The following is a 27108-nucleotide window of genomic DNA, read 5'->3' as shown; positions in this document are numbered from 1 at the left end:
AAGGAGCTAAAGATCTGGTATAGGAGAAAGACAATATTAATGTATTCAAGCACCAGTCATGCAGAGGTAAAAACAGAGAAGAAAGCCCAAACTCTGCAGGGAAGACAGAAAAAAGATGGAATCCCAAGAAGATTTTAAACATGGCTGGTGAAAGTTCATTAATGAAAGATGGATACATTTTTCAAAATATATACAACATTATTAACTAGTATTTATGAGAACTTAATATGCATTTTCTTGAATTTTTACATGTATTACTTTGCAACAAACCTACAAAGTCAGTACTATTACTATCTTCATTTTACAGAAAAGGAAATAAAGACACAGAACAGAGAAATTAAGGAATTTGATCAAGGTCACATAATGCATAAATGCTGAAGTGAAAATGTAAATTTAGTCACTCTGGTTCCAGAGTCCATATCTGAGGGATTTTTTTTTTTTTTTTGTGGTGCTTGTGATTGAACCCAGGCAGGGTCTATTAAAAATTATGCAAGTGCTCTACATCCCAGCTATATCCCAGCACTTTGAGGGATTTTTTTAAAAAATTAAAAATAGATATGTCATACTAGAGATAGAATTCTCTATTTCTAAAAAAGGAGGAGTAACAAATAAAGGATATTAGCAACAGCACCCTTGAGAGTTTGTCTTTAACTTTGATGATATTCTTTTTGAAGTTTTTCGTAAAGATATGTTTCCAAGATACTATAACAACCTGGTAATGTACATATTGCTTGATTTTTATATGTTGTATCTTATTTTAATAAATTGAAGAATACAAGTACCTCTTTGTAAGATGACATAATCCTTTCAATAGCATCAGCTCCAGAAGCCAATAAATTTCGAGCAGTGGTAAAGGCTTCTGTCCGTTCACTAACCATAGCTTGCTTCTGACCATCTTCTTGATCTAAAATCAAATTACAAAACAATTGAGTTTTTCAAGTAACTAAATGTCTTATTCTAAACCAATTATGGATAACACAATGATTAATATCTCATTAGTATCAGCAATTTTCTAGACATATAATGAATTATTAAAAATATAGTATCTGTACCAGATTTTATTGGAAACTTCCTTTTATTTTACTATTTTTTTTAGGAGAGCTAGGACAACTACATCTATAGAAACTAAGACTATTTTCACTTAGCTCTCTTTCAAAGCTTTTCATATCTAACTCTGTCATTATGACCCCACAGCAATAAAATACAAGTGATCTGGTCAATAAATACCACTAATTTGAATATAAACAAGTTTTATGTTGTGGTTTCTTTAACATAAATGCAAATTAGCTGGCCTTCATAATTAGACTCTACCTTTCTTATGCATCCCTTATCTTACTGTTCAGCTGTATCCCAAACATGCCATATTCTTAATCCTCTGATTGTTTATGCTCTATCAGTTAAAGCACTAAGAATAGTTTTGGTTTATAGAGAATCTGTCTGATGGCCTAAAATAATTATGGGATTTTATGAATTTGGATTAAAGGTAGCTTTCATTGAAAATCTCTGTTAAGAAGAAAAAGAACATTTGCACAAATTAACTGGTAGTTGATATGGAATGGTAATTTCCATGTTACTTTGGCAGATTAATGACTATTGGGTTTTGTTCACACTTTTAGTAATAAAATAACAAATAGTTTCCCAGAGATTGTATTTGACTTTTTTATTCTACTGGTTGTTCTTTGGAAGGTACTGTGAAGGGAGTATCAGTAATATTTTGTCATGCACTTAGCAGCCAACTGCCTGACCTCTATGACAAGGTTAGATTCCTTAGTGTCAGGGATAAATCCATGGTTGAAAATATTGGCCTATTTTGTATGTTAGGTTAACATATTTTATTTTCCTCACTAAATATTTTAGCTATTTGTAAAAAAAATTCTCATTTAAGGATTTATATTTAGTTTTATATATGCTTGTTTTACTACTCCTAAATTCTGAGAGTATTAGGTATATAAAAGTGGTCACATCTCTGGTCTGGCTATTTCACTGAGTGGATAAGAAAGGATTTTAAAGTTAAGGTTATGTAATCATACATAGATCAACACCACTAGAAATATACAATATAGAGTGATTCCTAATGTAAATTATGGATTTTAGTTAATAATGTATAAATATTGGTTTATCAGTTGTAATAAATGTTCCATATTAGCACAAGATATAAATAAGAGCAAAAACTACTAGAGGGAGAGGGTATTTTGAGAATTGTGTACTTTTAAATAAATTTTTGTAAACCTAAAACTTTTATAAAAATAAAAGTATATTAACTTAAAAAAAATCTAAAGTTAACATTACTCTTCTTACTTCTCTTAAAGTCTAAGTTTATTTATTTCCATTTATTTTTATCTTTGTCATCTTGACAAATCTCAACAAAACTTTTTATCCCTAACCTTCTTCATACCATATATAAATATCAATTCTAAATAAATTGAAGATCTCAATGTGAAATGAAAAGCCAATGAAATTTCTAGAAAATAAAAGAATATATTTATGATGTTGGGTTATGCAAATATTTCTTAAATAGGACATGAAACTACTAACCACAGTGAAAGATAGGTTAAAATCATGAACTTCTCTTGAACATTGTTAAAAGACTGAAAAGGTAAGACATCAGGTGTAAAAAGATACTTGAGATTATGTGTATGTGTGTACATACATATATATATATATATATATATTATATTTATATGCATATCTGACAAAAACATTACATATTTCATTAGATTGATTTACAAATCAATAAGAAAAAACAAATAAACCAAGTTAATAATAAGCTAAAGATTTAGAGGCCTTCATAGACAGGACACCAACAAAGAGAACGTGCTTAACTTCAATTGCCATCAGAGAAATGTAAATTAAGAGCATAGTGAAATACCACTGTATACTCATGACAATGTCTATAAAAAAAAGACTGACAATAACAAACATTGACAAATACGTGTATGAACTAGAATTCTCATAAACTGATGATTGGTATGTAAATTGGAAGCACTTCTTTGGGAAAATGTTTAACAAATTTAGGAAATCTGAACACATACATAGCCTGTAATCAACCAGTCCTGGTCCTAGGTAAGTACCAACAGAAATGCATAAATTCACTAAAAAAAATTTACAAAAATGTTTATATCACTACTATTATCCTCAAAACCAACATCATCAAAACTGGATACAGTCCAAATGTCTACCAACAATAGAATGGATAAAGTGGTATAGACATAATATGATATACTATAAAGCAGCGAGTATGTCTTCAATATGTATTGATAATTATTGCTATGGTAATTGTTCAACAGAAGTGGAATTATATCCAAATTGATCCAAAATATAAAATGATATTTCAGTAATTTGACATCAGAACATGAGACAATACAGCAGGAGCTATGGATATAATCTGTCAAAGGTAAATTTAGGAATAAAAATGTTACCCATGGTACTAAGTACAGAATTTAGTTTGATTTCTGGGAGAAGTGTCTCTCAGTTGCTACTTCTGATGTTCCACCTCACACTCACATCACAAGCATGTGGACACAATTGGAAGAGCAAGTAGCTTAGGTGCTCTTTTCCTCAGGTGGCAGGTGTCTGTGATAAAGTATGTCAAAAGGGAACTATAAGTATCTTTTCCTGGCCTTGTCCAGAACTGCTTTTGATATAAAGAGAAGAAAGGGCCTACTAATGAAAAGAAATATGGAGATTATACCTTTTAGGTAATTATTTTGTTCACATAATTTATCTTTCTCTTAGTACAAAGAAAATGAAAGAGGCAATGTTCTTTAAAAATAATAGAATAGAACCTCTACATAATTAACTACTTCACTGTCTCTTTTTCAACCATTGGAACTCACAATTACTTGATCTCAAACTTACTCAAATCCCTTATTAAGTTTTAATGTAGTGAATATGGAGGTAGCATGGTACAGGAGAAAAAGGCAGTGGGCTAGGGGTATATAATGCCTCCAATTCTTAGTGCTTTGATCTTAAGCAAGGCTGGGGCTCTAGACTACAAGATCTAAGCTACTTTTCTGATGTGAAAATGGCACGTTCTACATGCAATACTGTAATGTGAACTTGTATACAAACATAATACTGTTGTACCATAAAATTTCACTAAAAATTGACGTACAGAAAATGTACCACAAAACTGTTTTTCTTTTCTCCTCTAACAACAATTATGCAGGTTCTTTCCCCTATCCACAATTTAACCTTTGACTTCATAATTAATTTGATATTCTTTGCTCCTTTAAACAGTAACATTAATCACATTGTCAAATACCAATTGAGCATTTTTTTATGAGCCAGGCACTGTTCTGAGTTTCACATATGTGCTTTTCCTTAACCCTCATAACAACCCTGCACATTTCCCCTGTTTGGATATGAGGAAATTGACACACAAAAAGTTAAGAGATTTTCCCAAGGTCAGAGCCTAGTAAACAAAACTTCCACCATCTGAACCCAGGCAATCTGACATGAGAACTCAAAAGATACAAATAAAATAAATAACAATTGTTTCCACTCAAATTTTACTACTTACTAAGGGCTGTTTCAAAGCACATTAAGTACATTGCATATATTTTCATAACAATTCTGAACAATGTATATTAGCATCCCTATAGTTAAGACAGGAACACTAAGACCTATAAAGTTTATGTAATTTTCCCACGTATGGATAACTATTAAACAGCAGATGACAATTTGAACACTAGGTCTGGTCTGCTTTCTTTTTCCTATTCTATTCTTTCCCCTCTATCCTACTTTTTCTTTTTTCTATTCTCCCATTCACATATTTTCCCCACCTTCTTTTGCCTTAAAACATACAGCATCATACATCTTTAAACTAAAGGACAACTAAAGAATTAAGTGTAAATTAATACTAAAAAGTAGATTAGGAAATATGGTATGTATTTCCAAGAACTAAAATCCCAAAGACATATCACTATATATGAAAAAAATTCTCGTCTGAGTGAAATATTTCACATTAAGTTACCATATGTCAAAAATACTTAGTAAATTTATATACATATATATGCATTCATGTGAACATACATATAGATATTACAGAACCTTAGATGTACAGAAGAGTTTGAAACATAATATTCTGTCACATGATTTCATTTTTTCTTCTATGAAAAGTTTACATCCTTTTCCTCTGTATAAAAATTTTCTTTGGGAACCAACTTTAAGAAATACTTTTTCATTTGCATCAGTGGAATTATCATTGTAGTTTCAACCTAAAATAATATTCCTTTAATATGGCATTTTTCAGGATTTTTAGGATTTATTTTTAAATATCTTTTTATGTCTTGCTAACTGGCCTTGTTAGACTCCTCATATACATTGTTTACCTTTTTACTGGTCTCTGTGGGGTTAATTTGTCACCATTAATAGCTGCATTTTCACTGTTCTCTGTCGAATACTCCAGGGTTTTCTAGTAAGACCAAACACTGCTGACAGAACTACACCATAATCCTGTCATTGGGATTGTCTCTAATATATATTATATGTAAAACTTTAAAATAAGTATTATTATTGTGATGAATAAATTTTTAATGAATATTTTGCCAGATTCCTTAATAAAACTAATCTTATGGCCACAGGTTTTTAACTGCTTTTTTTCTTTTGTACTCTTTTGAAAATGTAGTTATTTCATTATGAAAAGATTATGTTTAAAACACTATTACTAACAATACCATTTTTCAATATAAAAATTTTTGGGGATCATTTTGGGGTAAAGTTTGAAAACATAAAAACAGATAAAATCAATTCCTTCAGTGGTCTAAATATACTGTCAGGTAGTTTAGTTGTGTAGTCTATTAGGTATGTATATAGCACTTACCATAAAGAAGAACTTACACATATAGTTTACTAAATAATTTTCTAAAAATTGTTTACTAACATGAACATTTTTAGGTTAAGAATGACTCAAATTTGACAAGTGTTTTTGTAAAATTGGTTAAAGCACTGAAACACTGTTTTAAAATATTACAGATTATATATTTTTATAGCTTGCTTTAAGCAAAGAACTATTAATCCTTAATTTTATACCATAAGTATATATAAAATAAGGTGAATCCTGCTATATTTTTCTTCACAGATGCCAAGTCACTTACATAAAGTGATGTAGTAATTGCATATAACTTACATCTTCTCATATAGTTCAAATCCTCTCTAAATAACTTATGATACCCAATACCATATAAATGCTATGTAAATAGTTGTTGTATTGTATTATAAAGGAAATCTAACAATAAAAAGTACATATTCATCACAGACACAAATATTTTCCAAATAGTTTTCATCTCTAGTTGAATCCTTGTATTCAAATCCAAGAATATAGAGGTCTGACTATATTTCCCCTCCATTCCTGCCAATTGAGAACTCAGTTCCTTCCTTCCTTCCTTCCTTCCTTCCTTCCTTCCTTCCTTCCTTCCTTCCTTCCTTCCTGTGCTGGGGATTGAACCCAGGGCCTTGTGCATGGGAGGCAAGCACTCTATTAATGGGTAGAGTTAGTATCACCAACCCCAAACCCAAATTTCTATCTAAGGATTACATAACATTTTAACAAAGCCTTTCTTGCCCTTATCTTTCTTAATTATTCCAAAAGATGAAAATTGTTGGTAAAGATTTAGAATTAGACAATTGCAGCCTTATAATTTCTCCTCCACTATACCACTAAATCACGCTATATAAGAGTTATCAGTATTACCTATAAGTAGTGTACACTTCATTCCATGGCATTCTCATCAATATTCCTGGTGCCCAATGTAGTGAACCAAGTTTCCAAATCACTAATCAGTGCAAATTCAGTTATGGACTCTATTATAGACTAGTTCATGGGATGTGAAACTAAACACGAGAAAAGGTTGTGTTATGCTCTTTCTGAATGTGCTGATTTGTTTTGAGGTTAACTGTAAACTAGAGAATTCATGTACTAGGCAGTATAATTAAAATTGTACTCCAGGTAACACTGCATCAGAGATCTCTAACATATCTCCAATTCTTTGAGATAACTCAGGTTCTTTGAGTCACTTGTTTGCTTAATTCTAAGTGTTGCAAAGTCTGACATTGTTTCTGACTACTAATAACTATAGAATAATTTCTATACACACAGTTTCTCTAACATGAAACAAGCAATGATATCTTCAAGAGAAACAATGTTAAAGATAAATGTAAGATTAAGTGTAAATATCATTACCACCATCTGCAAAGCCAGTTGCAGTGATAATAGGGATAGCCACCATAATTAGTCCACAGCTGCTCCAAACGTACTTCATTAAGAATTGCTCTATCATGATGTACCACAAACGTTTGGATAAAATAAGGTTCATCTGGTCCGCTAAAGCTTTGTAACTCTTCTGGAGTTGCTTCATTTCTACCTATAGAGAAAAAAAATAAGAATTAACCTAACATACTTATGAAAATAAATACCATATGTGCTTGAGGGCTGTCTTTAATGATAAGAACTTATTATTATTTTGGTTTACTTAGTATAGCATTATCTATGGGCCTTAACAACCAAGAAATACAGATTTATATTATAATTAGTCATTATTATTTAGTTTGGGTTATACTTGGGACTATTAAAATTTTTATGCTATTCAATGAATATAATATTAAGTGTAAAATACATATAACTGGGCTGGGGGTGTATTCAGTAGTAGAGCACTTGCCTAGTATGGATGTGGCCCTAGGCTCAATCTGCAGCAACCCCCTTCCTCAAATGTGTGTGTGTGTGTGTGTCCCCACAAAAGTGATTTATCATTATGATTTCAAAATTTAAGCTGTTAAAACTATATTTGTAAGACATGGATAAACAATATTAGAACCATATTATTCTAAAAATAAATACATGACATACATTTATAAACTCCACCTTTTAACTGACTCAGTTTACTGGATTTTGTCTTTTATGCAAGAACCATATAGCACACTATAATATTGTGTTCAATGATTGTGTTCAATGATTCAGGGAGAAGGACAAATCAACATGATTAATATAACATATGAGGCCAATTTTCAAGTGGGAGTAAAGGTCCTAAATTTGTTTCAAAATATTTTATTTAAATTGGTTCTGCTATTTAAAAATTTTGATAATTTCAGATGTTTTAAAAGCTAAATAATCCTCCTTAATAATTAAAATATCTTCAACTTATTATTTCATTTGCCAAGTCATCTGTATTAAGATTTCAGATGCATCATTTTTAAAATATGTCATATTTAACATCTGAAGTCACTCCCATGCATTAGAAATCTGTGCAATCTGGCTAATTGTTTTAAGGATCTACTTAATGTTGAAAATATTAAATATTTAAAAATATTCTGGAACTTCTTTTTTCCTATTCGTTTCCTAATTTTATTTTTTTAAATAGACAAAATTTAATTTCACTGACTCTTTTAATTTGAGTCAAACTATGTGCTGAACATAAACTAAACATAATAGAAATATTACTTTATAAGAAACTCTTCTGCATTTCTTAGGATGCTCCAAAATTGATCAGACATGCAAAATTATTAAAATTGTCTTCCATATGAAATGTGGTTTTCCCCCCTCTTAAGCAACAAAGGAATGACAATAAAGAAAACCATTCTAAATTTTCCACCTCAATGGAAAGGTATTTACTCTTAGTTTCCAAATATGTATTTTTTTTCACATACTTTAAGGTCGTCTACCAAGTTAGGGTTTAAGTTTTAAGAATGTGTTTTTGAGATATTTGTGTAACTGAAGATATGTAGGCTGTTTCTTAAATGTTGAAATTTTATTCTCATCAAACTTTTAAAAAGTTTGCACTTTATAATTCTTTAACAGCATGCCATTTTAAAAGATAATGAAGTGTATATTTTAATTTAAGTTTAGCAATCACAGAAATCAAAAAGTTTAAGAAAGTGGGTCCAATAGTCATCAGTCAAATATACAACAGATGGTGTAGCACTGCAGTGGCTGATTGAACAGTCTCACATTTCACTCATCACCTTAATTTTTATCTTACCTTATGTCCTCTGTAAAAAGCAATTTCTTCCACATTGGCTATAATTCTGGAGTGCACATACCGCAAATAGCCTTTTCTATGAGCTTCTTCAGCTACCAATTTACCAAATTTGGGAGAGCAAGCCTTCAACACTTTAGCAGTGGCATACACCACAAGTCCTGCTAACAGGGTGGGTCCAATTGGGCTTGCTCCTCTGGATGTAGCAGTCTGGATGAGTGTATAGGAGGTCAGGATTACATCTAAAATAGGTTTGGTCAGGTTGGAATACAAGTGAGCCACAGATTGGGAGAACATCATAATATCCTCAGTAAGAGACTGGTCAGGGTTTGCCAGCCTCCCATCCATATTGATCACCTTATAATAAGTCTGATTTGTAAAATAGGTTTCATAGGCATGGTCTACTAATCGAGTTCTGAAAGCCAAAGCCAATTTGCACTCCAGGTACCTTATTGCACTGTTGACAAAGGTGGCAGGAATGGCAATCATAAGCCACTTGATTAATTTGAGGATGAAAGTCCGAGGCTTCTTTTCCACAATGCTTTTCACGATTTTTCCATCCAGACCAGCCACATAAATAGATAGAAAGGTTCTTGAGATTAGAGCCACCGAGTGGAGGCAGAGCCACCCTGTTTCAGTGGTCACAAGTTTGGGAAAGAGAATTTTCCGAAGTTCTAGTAGCTGTTTGAAAAAATCTGCATTCACTCCAGGCGAAGGTTTTTTACAAATGTTCTCGGTGCAATGCAGTATTTCTCTGTTCTCTGCAGCGGGGTAAGCTTCTTTTTTCCTCCCGTGGCCAGATTGCTTTAAACGCTTGCCAATGACGGGATAGAGGGTTTTCAGCGCATATGCTGCAGCCACCAGGCAGGCAGCCCTCTTAGCAGCACCGGATCTGGTCCATTTCATTCGATCAGCTGCTGCATTTAGCATATGTATCATTTTCCCAGTTACCCAAACCGGCTTCAAAAAGAATTCTTTTTAAAAGATCATACTCCACAGGAACCCCCAGTAGATGTTTCAGAAAGTCCTACAGCATCACATAGTCTGTAGCGTTTTTCCTATACTGTTTTATTTTATTTTATTATTTTGTTCGTCTGTGACATACACAGCAGAGCTCAGACTCCACTGCATCTACTGGGGATGATTCCCTCAGAAGCTCTAGCTGCACGAAGCTCCTCCCTCCCAGGCTCCTCATTGGCTGTGAAGGCGGTGGGACCTTGGAATCCTCGCAGCTTCTCTTGGGAACCTTGAAAAGGAGGAGAAAGCAAGACGAATTACATCTTTAAACAGTTCAGCGAGGGTTAAACGTCTATTTTTGGAGAGGTCGAATCAGGCCAGCTACCCGCGAACAAAACCTGCCCTAGCTACTGAGCATGCTCAGTGTCATTTAGAAACCCGCAGAAGTTTCAGGATATACAGTTCTTCTTTAAGGTTTTTTTTTTTTTTTCTCTTCTCTTTTCTTTTCTTTTTTAGATGCCATAAGGGGAAGAGAAAGCAGAAAGACTCACAAAACGAGACAAGGGAAAGTAACCAGGGAGGAGGGATAAGATGATCAATATCTAATTAATATGAAAAGAAGAAAGTGAAGGGGCACTGGTAAAAACAAAGTATCAAATGCAAATACTTGGGAATGTGTTTTGATCTGAAGTGGGGTTTGTTTTTTTGTGTGTGATTTCATGAATGGTCCCAGAACCTAACAGGTAAGTTGTAATTGAGGGTGTTCCTTGTAAATAAATAGAGGGGAAAGTCTTCTGTATTACAGAAAATAATTCTTTCTTATACTTCTAGATCTTCTCCTTTTTTTTCCACTCCAGATCTATGTTTACTTGTCATATAATAAAAATCTTCCTGCTCCATAACTGTTATTTTTAACAAGGGAAATCAGATGCACTCTTATTTATTTACAAGATGATTATTAAATGAGATTAACGTCTCATTTCTCCCACTCCCTTGTGTTTTCACTTGGGTATATGTAGCTCTATAATCAAAATTTTTTGCTATAACCAAATTTCATTTGTGAATCCAACTGGAATTGGGTAATAGAAAAAGCTTCTGTAGGATCTTACTTCACTTTTCAAGAATTGGTGTTTTTTTGTAAGTTTTCGTTGTGTTGGTCTCTTTAGACTTAGAGGTAATATTCTGGCTACTTCTTATTTCCATTTGATTATTTGATAAAAATCAAGAGTGTCTAAAAAAAAATTCTTCACATCCTAAAGGAGGATATAGAGGATATAAACTTCTCAATAGGCAAGCAAGATTTTGCACAATTTAAAAATCCCAAAGGGCATTTTTTTTTAGGTGGGGGAGGCTAAGTGTATATTTTAATGCCAGAAAGTAATTTTTTGCCTCTCTCCATCTCACTCACAACATAGACACTTTCACCTGAAAGCTTGGGAAGACAGACATTTAAGCTAGAACAGAGCTTGGCAAATTATGATCAGTGGGCCAATTTCAGCCTGGTATTTATTTTTATATGACCAGTAAGCTAAGAATGATTTTATATTTTATATGCTAAGCAAGTGCTCTGCCACTCAGCTACAGCCCTAGCCCCAAATATTTTTAGTTGTAGATGGACATGATATCTTATTTTGTTTATTTATTTTTATATGGTGCCGGGGATCAAACCCAGTGCCTCACAAGTGCTAGGTGAGTGCTTTACCACTGAGCGATTTTATATTTTAAATGGTTGAAAATATACCAAAAAAAGAATATTTTTGTGATGATAAAATTATATGAAATTTTTATTTCCATATCCATAATGAAGTTTTATTGGAACACAGTCAAATTCATTTACCGTCTTCTTTTAAGCCATAGTGGCAGAGTTGAATGGATTCAACAGAGACTAAAATATTTACTGTCTTGCCTTGATAAAATTTTGAAAATTTCTGTTCTAGAATACAAAACCTGTCTCGATGTTAAATGATCTTCATATTTCAGTTTATAATGAACTATCCTCATTTTTATAAGTAACAATATTCTCAAACTTTTAAATCTCTTTGTTATATGATTATATTAATTCCAAGACTCATTACATATATTTTCATTTGTTTACTTTAAATTCAGCAAACTTATTAACGTATGAATGACAGTTTCATACAAACTTCATATGAATATATTCGATATTATCAGCACACTCGATCATTCTATTAAGAATTTCTAAACCTGTATATAAAGATCAAAGGGCCATAGTGGTTACTGTCAAAATCTATTCTTTCTCAGATCATGCTTTTGGTGTACACAAAATAAGACCGCCTTATATTTTTAAATTTTAATAATTTATGTTCATCTCCTGAGAGCTAAACACAGAAGGGTTAACTATAACAGGTTGGAGGCCAGGGTAAATCTATCTGGGGGTGATGGCAGGATGTTTAGTCAGGCAGAACAGGTACACAGAAGGATGACTGGGTTAGACAACAGCTGGTAGTCAAGACAAGTGGCTTACATCACTGGCAAACCACCAGGGGCAGCCATATGGGGAAGAAGGAGCAGGGTGGGAATCCAGAAGCAAAGAACACTAAAGATCCAAGCAGGACAGCTCTTAGCTGTAGGTAGGTCAGTTTACCAACTAATGATGAGCCTGGAGTACATAAACAAGCTCTGAAGGCCTGGGGTGAGAATTTGCTGAATGAAGAATCAAATATGAGGAAAGAGACCAAGATAAAAATTTAGTTACAAGAATTACGGTACAAAGAAGGTTGAGAGGCACTTAGTACAACTGTGGAGGTCAATGTGAGTTTTAACTTGATATTGAGCTCCTTAAGTACAGATCTAACTATAATAATGTAAATTTCACCCCTACTGTTCTTTCTATACTGCTCCAAAGGTCAGAGCCTAAGATCTGAGATTAGGTTCAAGGTTTCAGATAAAGCAAAGGAAGGATTCAAGATGAGAAGTAATGATATAGGCAATCAGAGGAGGAAATATAGTCCTGCTCCACATAATAAAGTTTTGGTCAACATTGGACCAGATATACAACAGTGGTCCCATACGATCCTAATGGAGTTGAAATACTCCTATAACCAAGTGACATCATAGCCTTTGTAATGTCACAGAACAATGCAATGCATTACTCACCTGTTTATGGCAATGCAATTTTAAACAAACCTACTGTGCAGCCAGTCAGATAAAAATATAGCACAAATAATCATGTACAGTACATAACAGTTGATAGTGATAATAAATGATTATGTTACTGGCTTATGTATTTACTATACTAAACTTTTTATAATTAGAGTGTACTCTTTCTAATTATAAAATAATGTTTGTTGTAAAGCCATGTGCCATATTATTATACCTCATGCATTTCAGGCCTCATGTGCAGCCTCATGAATATCAGGTTTAATGTGGCTCAAGAGGTCACACAAAGTGATCTACCGACACCATCTAGTTTTGTGTAAATGCACTCTGTGATATTTTCATGATGACAACACCATCTAAGATGCATTTCTCAATGTATTCCCACCATTAAGTGACATAGGACTTTAAAAAGTTAAGATGGTTAGAGTGATTCTTTTATCTTTTTTTTTTTATACTGGCAATATGAATTAAAGCAAAGAGAATGTTACTTAAGTTTGAATTCCAAACTAGGAGAAAAAAAAGAAGTAAAAAAAATCCCTTATTATTGTATTAAACGTATTAAGTTTAATTTCTACGCAAGCTTCTCACTTTATGTATTTTGATATGGGAAAATATTAAAAATTTCTTGGGAAATAATCTTAGAAAAAGAGCTTGAAATGAATTCTAAAAATATTTAAAGCAATGATTCTCGAATTACTACTCTGCTTATAATATAATATTCTCATGGCCATCACCAATATCCATCCAAGAGTAGGATTAGATTTTACATGTATATATAGAATAATATTTATTAGGAAATAAATAAATAAATATACATACACACATTTTATAAATTGTAAAACCTCAGAATTTTTTGGTAATAAGTAAAACAACATAAATGAATATATTATATAGATTATGTATGAATTATATTTTACATTGCAAATCACCAGAAAGTAATTTTTATAAATAGGTAAGGATAAATTGTTTAAGTTTTAATAATTTTGAATGAATTTCATTCACAACAAATGCTGAATAGTATTTCATCTCCATTGCATTGTTATCTTGAACTGATTCCTGACCCAAGAGATTACCTAATTGCTCTACTGACCCTAAAATAGTACAGTGTTTGATCCTTATTATCTATCAGTCATTCTATCTTAGTCATGGAGGCATAAACAACATTGCAGATGAGATCTTCAGTCAATATTTCAGTATTACACACAACTACCTAATACCTTGTTCCTAAAGAAATGTCTTTTGCTTAAAGAAAAACTCAGTAAATAGCTATCTGAACATGTATCCCATAGATTAATCTTTCTTTAGCCTAATTTACCATTTCTACTGCCTCTTTGTGACTGGGAGGAAAGCAATAACTCTAGAGGGAGAAGAAATGGTTCATTCCAGCTCAGTTCTTTACTCCTCTTAAAAATTAGTCAATTTCCCCTTTATGTCCTTTCACAAACAATAAAAGGAAAAAAAGAAAGAAAAGGAAGGACAGAAGCAAGTCATATTTCCTTTAGAAAATTATTTCCCCTTCTAATTAATTTAGTCAACAAGTTTAGAATGCTAAAAGTACAAAAGGCAGATATATAGGACTATTGTTCCTGCCTTGAGTGTAGGGTTTAGTTCCTGAAAACCAACAGCCACTCTGTGCAGAGGAGTACTTCTCTGAAATGTTGAATTCATCTGATCTAGTCAGTCACAGATATACTTTGGTGAGTTTTTGTTATAAAAGTCAGGATTTACATTATTAAACAAGATGTCTATTCTGAGACATAATACAATTCCAGGTACTATTTCCCTACTACTTAACAGAAAAAGTATTACATCATGAGATCTTCTACAGGTTACACTCTGGAGAAAAGCATCATGGCAACTGAAAAAATTCTTTGTGCATTTATTTGGGATAAGATATTTAATTTCAAAGCATATTATTATAGAACAGTTTGTAAGGTATGTGTTTTGTGGAGACTATACAAACAATAGAATGAACAGCAAAATCCAATTTCTGTTTTGGGATTTTTTTTCCCCCCTTAATACGAAATTTAAAGTCTTTGGTCCTTCATAGCTAAATTAATTTGTGATGGAGCTCTTTAAAAAACCCAACACTCACAAAATGTAAAATAGTATATTACTACAGTGCAATGTTTCTGATAACTGTTTATTAAATATTAAAACTGTGCATTAGAAATATATAAAGGATTTGGGTGTGGAATAACAAATCAGAACAGAAAACATCATTTTGGGGGGTTTGGATATCGTTAACCTCGTCGTTTTATTTCCTGAATCTGGTCTCTGACTTGATAAAGAAAGCAGAGGCCAATAAGGAACACGATAAATTATGGTGGAGACCATATGGAACGCCAACCCTGTGGCCACTATCAGATATTTTCATTTAGTTAGGTTTGCCTAAGGTGAGAGGTTAAAACCGATGTCAGTCTTGTTATTCAGGCTGAGTCGGGTGGACACTGTATTGCTTTCCCATGGATTCGCTTGTGGCCTAACAGAACCCCACCTTCCACCGGAAGAGGTGCACTGAAGAAGCCGCAGGGGCTGTAGGGATTGGGACCGGAAGGTCTCTCAGGTGCGCATTGACTGTCGGGAAGTTGGGCCCCAGGCTGGTGTTAGAGAGACCTACCCTGAAGCTGTGGGCTGGCCTAGAGTTACTGGTCCGAGCTCCAGCCTTAAGGAGCTTAGTGTAACTCTCATAGGGCAGATTTGCAGTGATGAATTGGGTTGGGGGATCCCGGTAAGTTGCGCTGGTAGAGTTAGATACTATAGTCATCGTGTACCTGGACATTTATACCATAGTGACGCCTTTTTCTTAGGCCCCTGTAGAAGGGTCACAGCCTTAGCTGGAAACAACCTCGTAGGAGTGGGTCTTTTAATTGCTATACGTGCCAGGATGGAGGCTGTGGCTTCAAGTCCCTGTTCCTAAAACAAAAGCAACTAACTCAGCTTCTCTCTGCTATCTTCCCGAAGGCATCACTTGTGGGGCCTGCTAGGGGTGGCAGTCCCTGCTTTACTTCCTCACTTCCTTGATATCCTTCATGCTTATCCTGTTATGAGGCCCCTGAACCCTACCTTCTGCCTGCACCTATTCCTCTCTTGAGAGGTTGGATTTTATAGGTTGATACATAGTCTTTGTATGAATTTGGAAAGTATCACAAGACAGTCTGGTCCCAGTTGCACTAAATCCAAGGCAGAGCAGCAATATCACCATATTTTCCAATTATAATTTATTTTTTAAAGGTAAATACTGTCACCACCTTTTATTTGAATAACTTACAAGAGAGTTTACAGTTCTTATTTAGGATTAATCACATAAAACATGATGGGTTGACAATTTAGTTTTACGTGACCTACTTATTACATTGCCATTGACCTCAAAGTCCCTTAGGGTGGAAATCATGTAGGTCTATAATTTTGTTTGATCAAAAGTGTTGATGAAAAGTGTGTCAATTGAAACAGCTACTGTGTACCTTTTTAAAAAATCATAGATAGACCCAGGACAGTGGTGATATGGTTAGACTATATTAAATTTCACAGAAAAATTATAAGAGAAAAGATGCTTTTATGTTCACCAAGTAACTTTAGCTTGAGTGTTTATCCTGTTGAATGTGTTAGCATTGTGTTTTAGAAATTTACCAGGATTATTTCTGGCTAGTGTTCTAAAAGAACACTTGCCCTTTGGAAAAAAGTGAAAATTCACTTATAGGCTTCAACAGGATTTAGTTATACATGATGATAAAGTGATGTTTTAAATTTGATATTCTTTAAAATGAATATTAAGATTATATTGTTGTTCTTCCTTCAGAACAACTCCAAGACATCCAGAATTAATTAATTCAACAAATATATTTTTGCATGCCTACTTGTTTAGGGCTGGCACTGTAGCTCAGAGGCAGAATGCTTGCCTCATGTGTATGAGGCACTGGGTTCAATCCTCAGCACCACATAAAAATAAACAAATAAAATGAAGGCATGCTGTCCATCTGCAACTACAAAAAAAAGTAAAAATAAAAGATTATATGAAATCATATTACAAAGACTTAAGCACTAATAGAATGATGCTATTATTGTTTTATGTAACAAATTTTTCTGGTTGTTCTGAGAGTAGTATTTTAATTGCCATTGGGAGGATTCAAAGGCAGTATATTGCAGGAAATATAGTCTAGAATTGTGTTTCTCAAAATGACTGTACTGCTGCACCTGAAGGAATTAGGAACTGGGGCTTAAGAAACAACAGACTAAATATGCATGGTTACATCTGCTTTGGAATATTCTTTTTACTCAGAGACTTGGGAAAACCTGTCTTTAAATGTAAACAAACATAGAACACATTATAGAGTAAAATTGAAACTCTTAGAAAATGTTAAGATAAACTATGCAGTTTTAAATAAAGTTTCCTTGTGAGGGAGCTGGGCTTCTTCAGATGAAGCCACATGTTGATTATGAAAAAATGAGTGTTTCCACTTTCTACTCTCAGAGTAGGCAAGAGTAGATGAGATTAGTTGAATTTGGCACTCTAATCACCTAAAAGGCCTCAATCTGAGACAATGCTTTTCATAATCACTAGCAGCTGATTGGAGCGTCTAATAAATAGGAATTTTAATCCTTATCCTATACTATCTTGGAATACCTATTTATTCTCCCCCCGTTTTTAGTGGTGATTTTGGTTGAAAAGGTTGAGAATTGTTAGAGAGTTAAAATACAGAAAAGTAACTAGAGAACAATTACAAAGCTCCTTCAGAACAACTCCAAGACATCCAGAATTAATTAATTCAAGAATTATATTTTTGCATGCCTACTTGTTTAGGGCATTAACTTAAACAGGAGCATGCATAAAATAAAAAGATACCATTCTGGTTCCACAAAAAGTATCTTATGATGGAATGTTGAGATTTGAATTAGACAAATCACTGTAATAGGCAACAAGCACTGTACTTAGCGTATTATATCCTTACAAGAATCTTATGAGGTAAATAGGAATTTTATCCTCATTTTATGATGGGGAAACTGAAGCATAGTTAATATTAGGTGACTTCCCTAGAGTCAGTCAGCTGGTCAATAGTAGAGTTTTTAGGATATGAGCCCAATGTGCTTAACTGCTATGCTTAAAAAAAAGTATTGTAAAAAGTGGCACAAATAAAGGGCTGTGGATATTTCAAGAGCAAAGAAACAGAAAGTTACAATAAGCAGTATTGGATAGCACAGAAGCTAAGCATTCAAAGATGCAATGAAATACAGGTTCTTAAAGTCAAAAAGAAGGTGAGGTAAATAAATGATCAACTTGGAGAACTAGTTTGTGGAGGAGGCTTAGAAGAGATGAATTGGAAGGGGAGGTATAATATTAAAGAACTTGAAAAAATTATTTGGCAGATAGATGGGTCTGCATAAATAAATTATCAGCTTGGAGAACTAGTCTTCAGAGGAGGCTTAGAAGAGATGAATTGGAAGGGAAGGTATAATATTAAAGAACTTGAAAAAGTTATTTGGCAGATAGGTGGGTCTGCATTAAGACATTTAAATAGGGGATATGAATATTTTGTGTCAAGTAAATGAATGAAACAGGCTACAACAAACTTATGTTTTGGGAGTAGCAACCTGATTACATATGCTTATCTGAACCAGAGTGTTCTTGTTTTATATTACAAAAACTTGATATACTGTTTAATTGCAGAATCATTTGATAGGAGCATCTTTACAATTTTACAGTTGCAAAGGTCTTTACAACTATTCTAATATAAAACAAACTGGCATTTGACCTTTACCTGATCTCCAATATAAGTGTTTTATTAGTCACACATAAAATGTCTTTTTATGAGGGAAAGAGCTGGTCACTGGGGAAGAAGTATATTTCCCTTATTTTCCTTTTTTAATTGTTTACTTGGTTGGCTTTAGTATTGTAGTCTTTGATATCTTTTCAAAATATAATGTTTTGTTTCAAACCAAAGTCTCATTAAGTATAAGAAAGTTGGTCTAAGCAGAGACTAATTGACATGTGTATGATAGTAATTCCCAAGCTACTGTCACCAGAACTCACTAATAAGCCATAATGTCAGGTTTTTGATTTAATAGACTGTTTTTTTTCCTAAAATTATATATTTTTTGACCTTTTCATATATTAAAATTCACACTTCCCTTTTTTAAACCCTTTCTTGATAAATTTAAAATATCAATTCTGTATCATTTCCATCAGTTAAATATCATTTTTTGAAAATTACTTGTCTGGGAATCATTGACCTAGAACTCTTTTGTTTGTTTTTTTACTGCTAGAAGTCACTGCTGAAACTTTGTTTGCTAATTGGATCAATGTACAAATTTGAAAGAGGACAGATGAAAGCATTGATTTTTTAAAAAAAATTATTTTCTTTATCAATCAATGACTTGTTTCACCAAATTCCTAGCTAGGCATGAAGGTGGTAGCAAGAAAGGACACTATAAAGATGGAAGCACTTTTTGGGCCAGAAAATGCTATTCAGAGTTAGATTGACTATAGATCTATAAATACAGTACTCAAATTAAATGTAAGAATTTTGGAGAGGGATACTAGGGATTGAACCCATGGGTGCTTTGCCATGAGCAACATCCCAGCCCTTTTTAAAATTCTGAGATGGAGTCTCACTGATTTGCTGATGCTGGCTTTGAATTTGTAATGCTCCTGCATCCGCTTCCCAAATTACTGGGATTATACACATACACCACTGTGTCTGGCTTAGTATAAGAATTTTTTTAATTAAAGAGATTTATTTTAATAATTTTAGTCAAAGAATACAACCAATGTCAATAAAAGGCACAAGTGAAGATCTGTTGGTATTGAGGTAAGGGAGAGGCTACCATTTATGGATACAGGCTTAGATCTAGTTCATCAAGCAAAAAAACTAGATGCTGTATAGCAAGCACTGTGCCACATGGGAGTACAAAGCTACTAAAATTTAGTCACATTCTGAGAGTTTCATAGTTTATCAAGGGAGTAAAATATCATCTTAAGTTTGAAAATGTTTAAGATCAGAGGCCCAAATATATGATATTATAAATAGGTAATGTGAACATATGATAGTTTTAGCTGTGGTTTTGACTAATCAGAATTAAATATGAAAGTTCAGATGGAGAGGGAGAAATAAAACTGCATAAGTACTTGGAAATAAGATTAAAATTTTAAAATGTATGTGTGTGCTTGATAGTGAATTTGAAAGCCAAAGAAGTTGCAATTTTTCTGTTATTGAGGAGCCATAGAAATTCAGAAGTAACCAATGTAAATGATATTTTATGACTATTTGTAGTGTTCATATTATATAGATTGGGATATAGCTGAGAAGACTCCATGATAGTGGTATCAGTTAGGATTCTGTTAGAAAAGAAAATTAATACTATTTAAAAAAATTTTGGGTATAACTATATATTCTTCAAATCCAATCAACACAAATTCTAGTTTACTTTGTAGGGATTACAGGCTTTGAAAATTTGGTTTGATTATTAAAACTCTCTATACAACAGTGGATCCAGGTTGTAGGTGAGCCCTCTAAGGAAAATGAATATAGATACAGAGCCTTGGAAGGGGTACATTCAGGTAAATGGTCCTGAAACTTAAGCTTAATTGGCTTTTCAGGAAATTAGCCTTTGTCTTTATATCTCTCTTTACTCATCTTTTAAATGTGGATATTACTCAGGTTTTAGTGAACATCATCCCAGTTTGACAGTCAAGGTTTGTGTGTTGTCCTAGGGTCATACTTAATTTAGCATTTGTCTTAGAGTTTTTTTTAACTACATATAAACTATTGTTAATAGTCCCATTACAATGAGCCATCATAAATTCAGTGAATATCATTTTTAAAATCTCTGCCGTAGTTCTATTTGTGTGTGGGCCATATGTGCAATGAAGACAGTTCTCATTTTAACCTGGTTAAATCTGAAATCCAGTGGTACTCCAGATCTTTATTTGATACTCTCCAAATGAAATAATAAGAGTTCCTTTTAAATACAGCATGAAAGGTACTTTATGCCAAAAGAAATTATGCTGGGACATGAGTAGTTAGAGACAAAACTTGCTGGGTAGTGTGGAAAAAGTATTTATTTGGGTTGTCTCTGCTGTCCATTTGATGTATCTAGCCATTATAACATTGCAAGTTAAGGTCTAAGGGGTTTGTACAGCTCTCTGAAATAAGGGGAATTTTAAATTAGGAGTTAATGAAATATATGTGAAATATACAAGCTAGTCCTGTCAGAAAGCATGTTATTGAATTGAAAGAATGCTATTGCTAGAATAGCTTTGTCAACAACTGTTTTATCATCTGTTTGATAATGCTTTTGTAACAATTTTTTTTTGGCAACAGGGAGCTCAAATAAAGGAAAACTTAATGCTTAGTGAAATAGTAAGCATGGATATTTCACTTTTCAAGGAAATCAGTGAACCTATAACTTGTGCACAATATGTTTATCAATATCCAGCATCCCCCATAGTTGTATTGATGACCACATAAAAATCTGAAGACATAAATGTACTGAAAAAAATATCAGTATTTGCTTTCCAATTTAGTAATTATTTTGAGGAGATACCAGTAGACATTAACTTAACATTTAGCTGCAAAATGTGCATTTACCTAGTACTCTGTGAAATATGACTTTTCATTTAGATTGAATGACTTCTTAATTTAAAATTTTCTTGTGTGTATTCAAAAAGGCAAGTAATGACTATAAATGTGTAAATTTACTAGCAGAACTTCATAAGCAGTCGAATGATGCCAGTTTTCCATGAGTGTCACCAGATACCACACAGAAAATAATTCCAATAATTATTTCATTTAATTCATGAATCAAAGAGAAATTCTTAGAAGCTCATTTTGTCAAAGATAATACATCTGATATTATTATGAATACAATTATGAATTGCATAAAGTTTCATAAAGTGAATTCCATAAACATAAATGATAAGGATAAAAGATAAAGATAAAATGATTCCTGAATCATAATATGAATATAAATTTGATGGATCATAGCTTTATGAGTAAAACAGGGTTCTTACTCAATTATTCAACCTGTGTAACTGAGATATACTTTGAATTATTTGGGTTTACATATATTAATTACATAGCTGCAGCCAAAGAAGCAAGATATTTTATCTAATAGAAGCGGCAGTTGTCAAAAGTTCCAAGTTATTTTATATATACAGTATAATAAATTGAACTACATTATTTTTGAGACAAAATTGATGCTGTATTTAAAAAAGAATGCTTTGGTATTTTATTGTTAACTTTCTTTGGTTACTTTTATTAGATGTCACACGTTTGAGTCTGAAGAATTACTTTATATATCAATCTGTGGGTCCTATGTAGTTATTAAATATTTTGATAAACAAGTCATCTAAATTTTGATGGCAATTTTTTAAAAAAACTAGTGGGAGTATTTATTCAGAGTACTGTATAATTGGAATGACCAAATATTTCAGTGTTTGAAGCTTTTAGAAAATAAAATTTTAAAGGTTTATCCTGTACAAAATGTAATTTTGAAACTTTATTTTTGGAATTCAGATTCTGTATTGAAATATTGTGACTGTTAGAAAAACCTTTTTGATTAAATACATATTTTTAATTGGTTAATTTTATATTTCACATATTCAATTTAATATGAATTAAATTGGAAAATCTCAGTTTTATACCATCTAAATTTGAAGAAATATTTAAAACATATTTATTTGTTAATTTTGTCTTTAGAAATAAGGAAGTTACTTTAAATGGTTTAGAAAAGATGTACATGTGAAAATGTTTTGGCTAAATGAAAACAAAGTAGGAGGTGGGAAAGGTTATCAATGAGTGTTAAGTTATGTTTATAAAAGGTTCTGGTGTGCTGTTGCACAGTAGGGTGACTATAGATAATAATTATATATTTTAAATGTCAAAAAACTATAAGAAATTATTTTTAATTTTTTTACCATAAAGAAATGATAAATGAGGAGATGGCTATGTTTAACATGATTTAAACATATATAATATATACATGTATCAACACATCACATGGTATCCTGTAAATATATTCTTATTTTTTTTTCTATCAGTTTAAAAAAATTAAAAATAAAATTGACACTGTTTTCCATTTGGCAAAATTTGCTCTGACCTTACCAGGTACTTCAGCAACTATAAGGAGAGCATTTTCTCAAGTAAAAATAATATGGTTCATGTAGAATTGTTGATTGAGTGTTTAATAGTTTTAAATTTATTAACCAAATATAATTTTAAAGACTACCGTGGAAAGTTTTGTGAAGAGAATTTAAGTATAATAAATTCATATTGAAAAAGCACTTTCTTCTGAAAACCATTAGTAACAAAGTATTAGAGACAAATTTAGCTTAAGTAATTAATTACATGAATTCAAGAAATAATTTTCCTGCTCATGTTTTTTTGTTTAGCCTTCTGACAGTTGAAATAAAGAATATTTTGTGTTGTGAGGATATTAAGTAAAAGGTACACTCATACACTGTTGATGGGACTGCAGTGGTTCAACCATTCTTGAAAGCGGTCTGAAGATTTCTCAAAATATTAGGAATGGAACCACCATATGACCCAGCTAACCTACTCCTTCATATATATTCAAAGGTCTAAAATCAATATACTACAGGAGTACAACCACATCAATGTTTATAGCAGCACTATTCACAATAACCAAGCTATGAAACTAACCTAGGTACCCACCAACAGATGAATGGATAAAGAAAATGTGTTACTTCCACCCAAAGGAGTATTACTCATCCAAAAAAGAAGAATAAAATTATGACATTTGCTGGTAAATGGATGAAACTGGAGACCATCATGAAAAGTGAAATGAGCCCAGAAAGTTAAAGGTTGATTTAAAAAAAAAAAAATATATATATATATATATATATATATATATATATATATATATATATATATATATATACACACACACACACACACATACACACACACACACACACATACATACATACATACAGGAGCTGCAGCAAAATAAGGGAGAAAAATAAAGAATAGTGTGTGTGGGGGGGGAGATTCCATGTAAATAGGAAAGATTAAATACTTCACTGAGATTCAAGTATTAAAATATTAGTTTTATGCTGTCAAACCTCTAAAATATTTTATATGAAAACTCAGTGGTGTAGAGAAAGGGGATTGAGGGTGAGGGAGGAGGAACAGAAAAAGGGAAGAATTGTGGACTCTGACCTAACTTTCCTGTGTATACATATGAGTAAATCACAGTAAATGTACATCCACAAAGCACTAATTGAAACAACAAAATCAAAAACAAAACTATACAGGAATAGCAGAAAGACCAGTAGAGTAGACAGAAGAGAACAAGGAGAACAGGGAGGGAAAAGGGAAATATTGGGGACTGAAGTATAGCAAATTATATTCCATACTTGTATAATTATGTCAAAATGAATCATAATATTATATATAACTAAAAGGAACTAATAAAAAAGAAATTTTTATTTTAATGTTCCTGGAGATAGAGAGAGAGAGAGAGCGAGAGCACGAGTGCGAGTGCTTTATCTATTGAGATAGCTCTTTATGTATCTCCATAGAGATATCTACAGATACAGAGATACTGAAGTATTACTCTGCATTAAAAAATGACAAAATCATAGAATTTGCAGGGAAATGGATGGCATTAGGGCAGATTATGCTAAGTGAAGCTAGCCAATCCCTAAAAAACAAATGCCAAATGTCTTCTTTGATATAAGGAGAGTAACTAAGAACAGAGTAGGGACGAAGAGCATGAGAAGAAGCTTAACATTAAACAGGGATGAGAGGTGGGAGGGAAAGGGAGAGAGAAGGGAAATTGCATGGAAATGGAAGGAGACCCTCAGGGTTATACAAAATTACATACAAGAGGAAGTGGGGGGAAAGGGAAAAATAATACAAGGGGGAGAAATGAATGACAGTAGAGGGGGTAGACAGAGAAGAGGGGAGGGGAGGGGAGGGGGGATAGTAGAGGATAGGAAAGGCAGCAGAATACAACAGACACTAGTATGGCAATATGTAAATCAATGTATGTGTAACTGATGTGATTCTGCAATCTGTATACGGGGTAAAAATGGGAGTTCATAACCCACTTGAATCAAAGTGTGAAATATGATATATCAAGAACTATGTAATGTTTTGAACAACCAGCAATAAAAATTAAAAAAAAAAAAAGAAATATATGTAGATATCTAGACATATCGGTATCTGTATATGTAATTTTAATTTTTATAAACATTTTTTAAAATTGTTTTCCTATAGAATATTTTATAGATTTGACAATATAATATTAATATTTTAATAGTTCAATAATAGAAATATTAATATTTTAATAGTTCAATACATAGAATTCTGTCTGTGAGAAACATCTGTTAAATAGGAACAACTGAGACTTACTGTTCTTGAAACTTAACCATAAGCCTTAGGATGATCTACGTTCATTGCCTACCCTGATTTCTTTCAGGTTTACATAAAGTATGTTTGTAGGAAATTATTATTTTTTATATTTATAATGTTGCTTATTAAAATCTTATTATCTGTAAGACTACCAGGAATGTTTGTGTGGAAAACTTACCAAGATTTTAGCTATAAAATGAGAAGCCAGGTTGCATCTAAATATTAGTTAATTAAATTTGATGAAAGTGTGTATAATAGTCCATGAATATTTCCAAATTTTAGAAACATTCCTAATAGAACTATGAATATATTCAGTTTTTTTTCTTGATTTAACAAGTCTCTGAGAACTTGTTTTAATTAGGTTCTCTCTTCTGAGTATTATATAGATTTCTGCTTTATTGGCTTTACAATTTTTTCCCCTCAATATCTTTCCTCTTGTAGTTCATACATCTTTTAAAACTTTTATCTTGTAAGAGAAAAGTATTTAAAAGCCATAGCATTTTGACATTTATCATTACTATTCCTAACACATCAGATAAACCTGCCAAGTACGTTTTCTAGGCTAATAACTGTCTTGAATCTTAATTAGTCCCCTAACTAATACTGTTAGATGTTGATGTTTTAGTTTAATATTAATTACACTGTAGTTCAAAGCATAGAATATTTTTCATCTGCTAGTTATTTATTGCTCTTTTAATTTTCTTTATATTTTCTAATTTTATTTGCTGAACATATTATTATAAGATGTTAACATTCTGAAACAGTTTCTTTTGCATGGCATCATGCCCCTAGGAATATAAACTAATCAGGGAACTAAAAAAAAGTAAAACCACACACGAAAAAAACAAAAGAGCAATTTAAGACAGATAATGTACAGTATTTATATAACACCTATAGTATTTAATTTCTGATGTAGCTTCAATACTGCCTGTATGCACCATGAAAATTTATGGTTTAGTTCTGTTTATAACAATTCTTTGGCAAATTTCTTATTGTTTTAAAATTTTTATTATAATTATTGATTCACTTCCTAATGGCTGACAATCTTACTGGAGTGAGATGGTATCTTAGGGTGGTTTTGATTTGCATTTCTCTGACAGCTAGAGATGTTGAGCATTTTTTCATGTACTTGTTGATTGACTGTATGTCCTCCTCTGAGAAGTGTCTGTTCAGGTCCTTGGCCCATTTGTTGATTGGGTTGTTTGTTTTCTTATTGTCTAATTTTTTGAGTTCTTTGTATACTCTGGATATTAGGGCTCTATCTGAAGTGTGAGGAGTAAAGATTTGTTCCCAGGGTGTAGGCTCCCTATTTACCTCTCTTATTGTTTCTTTTGCTGAGAAAAAACTTTTTAGTTTGAGTAAGTCCCATTTGTTGATTCTAGTTATTAACTTTTGTGCTATGGGTGTCCTATTGAGGAATTTGGAGCCCGACCCCACCGACTGTAGATCGTAGCCAACTTTTTCTTCTATCAGACGGCGCGTCTCTGATTTGATATCAAGCTCCTTGATCCATTTTGAATTCACTTTTGTGCATGGCGAGAGAAAGGGATTCAGTTTCATTTTGTTGCATATGGATTTCCAGTTTTCCCAGCACCATTTGTTGAAGATGCTATCCTTCCTCCATTGCATGCTTTTAGCCCCTTTATCAAATATAAGATAGTTGTAGTTTTGTGGATTGGTTTCTG

The 27108-nt window shown here is 32.5% G+C and overlaps 2 protein-coding genes across 6 annotated transcripts in view; one reads left to right on the top strand and one right to left on the bottom strand.

Annotated features, from left to right (window-relative positions):
• Positions 1-10131, bottom strand: part of Abcd2 (ATP binding cassette subfamily D member 2) — a 55627-nt gene extending 45496 nt beyond the window's left edge. The window contains exons 1-3 of the mRNA XM_071609971.1: positions 8976-10131; positions 7184-7364; positions 783-904 (exon numbers count right to left, since the gene is read on the bottom strand). Coding sequence (XP_071466072.1) covers positions 783-904; positions 7184-7364; positions 8976-9911 — 1239 coding nt within the window. The 5' untranslated portion in view covers positions 9912-10131. The remainder of the gene's footprint in view (positions 1-782; positions 905-7183; positions 7365-8975) is intronic.
• Positions 10132-10381: 250 nt separating this feature from the next.
• Positions 10382-27108, top strand: part of Redic1 (regulator of DNA class I crossover intermediates 1) — an 84836-nt gene continuing 68109 nt past the window's right edge. For all 5 annotated transcript variants that reach the window (XM_071609199.1, XM_071609198.1, XM_027934073.2 and 2 more), the window contains exon 1: positions 10382-10672. Coding sequence is in view for 4 of the 5 variants with exons in the window: in XM_071609198.1 (XP_071465299.1) it covers positions 10653-10672 (20 nt within the window). In the remaining variant the exon portion in view is untranslated. The remainder of the gene's footprint in view (positions 10673-27108) is intronic.

Source organism: Marmota flaviventris, chromosome 3 (genome assembly GCF_047511675.1).
Source record: "Marmota flaviventris isolate mMarFla1 chromosome 3, mMarFla1.hap1, whole genome shotgun sequence".
NCBI classification, from domain to species: domain Eukaryota; kingdom Metazoa; phylum Chordata; class Mammalia; order Rodentia; family Sciuridae; genus Marmota; species Marmota flaviventris.
This window is presented reverse-complemented; position numbering and strand designations above follow the sequence as displayed.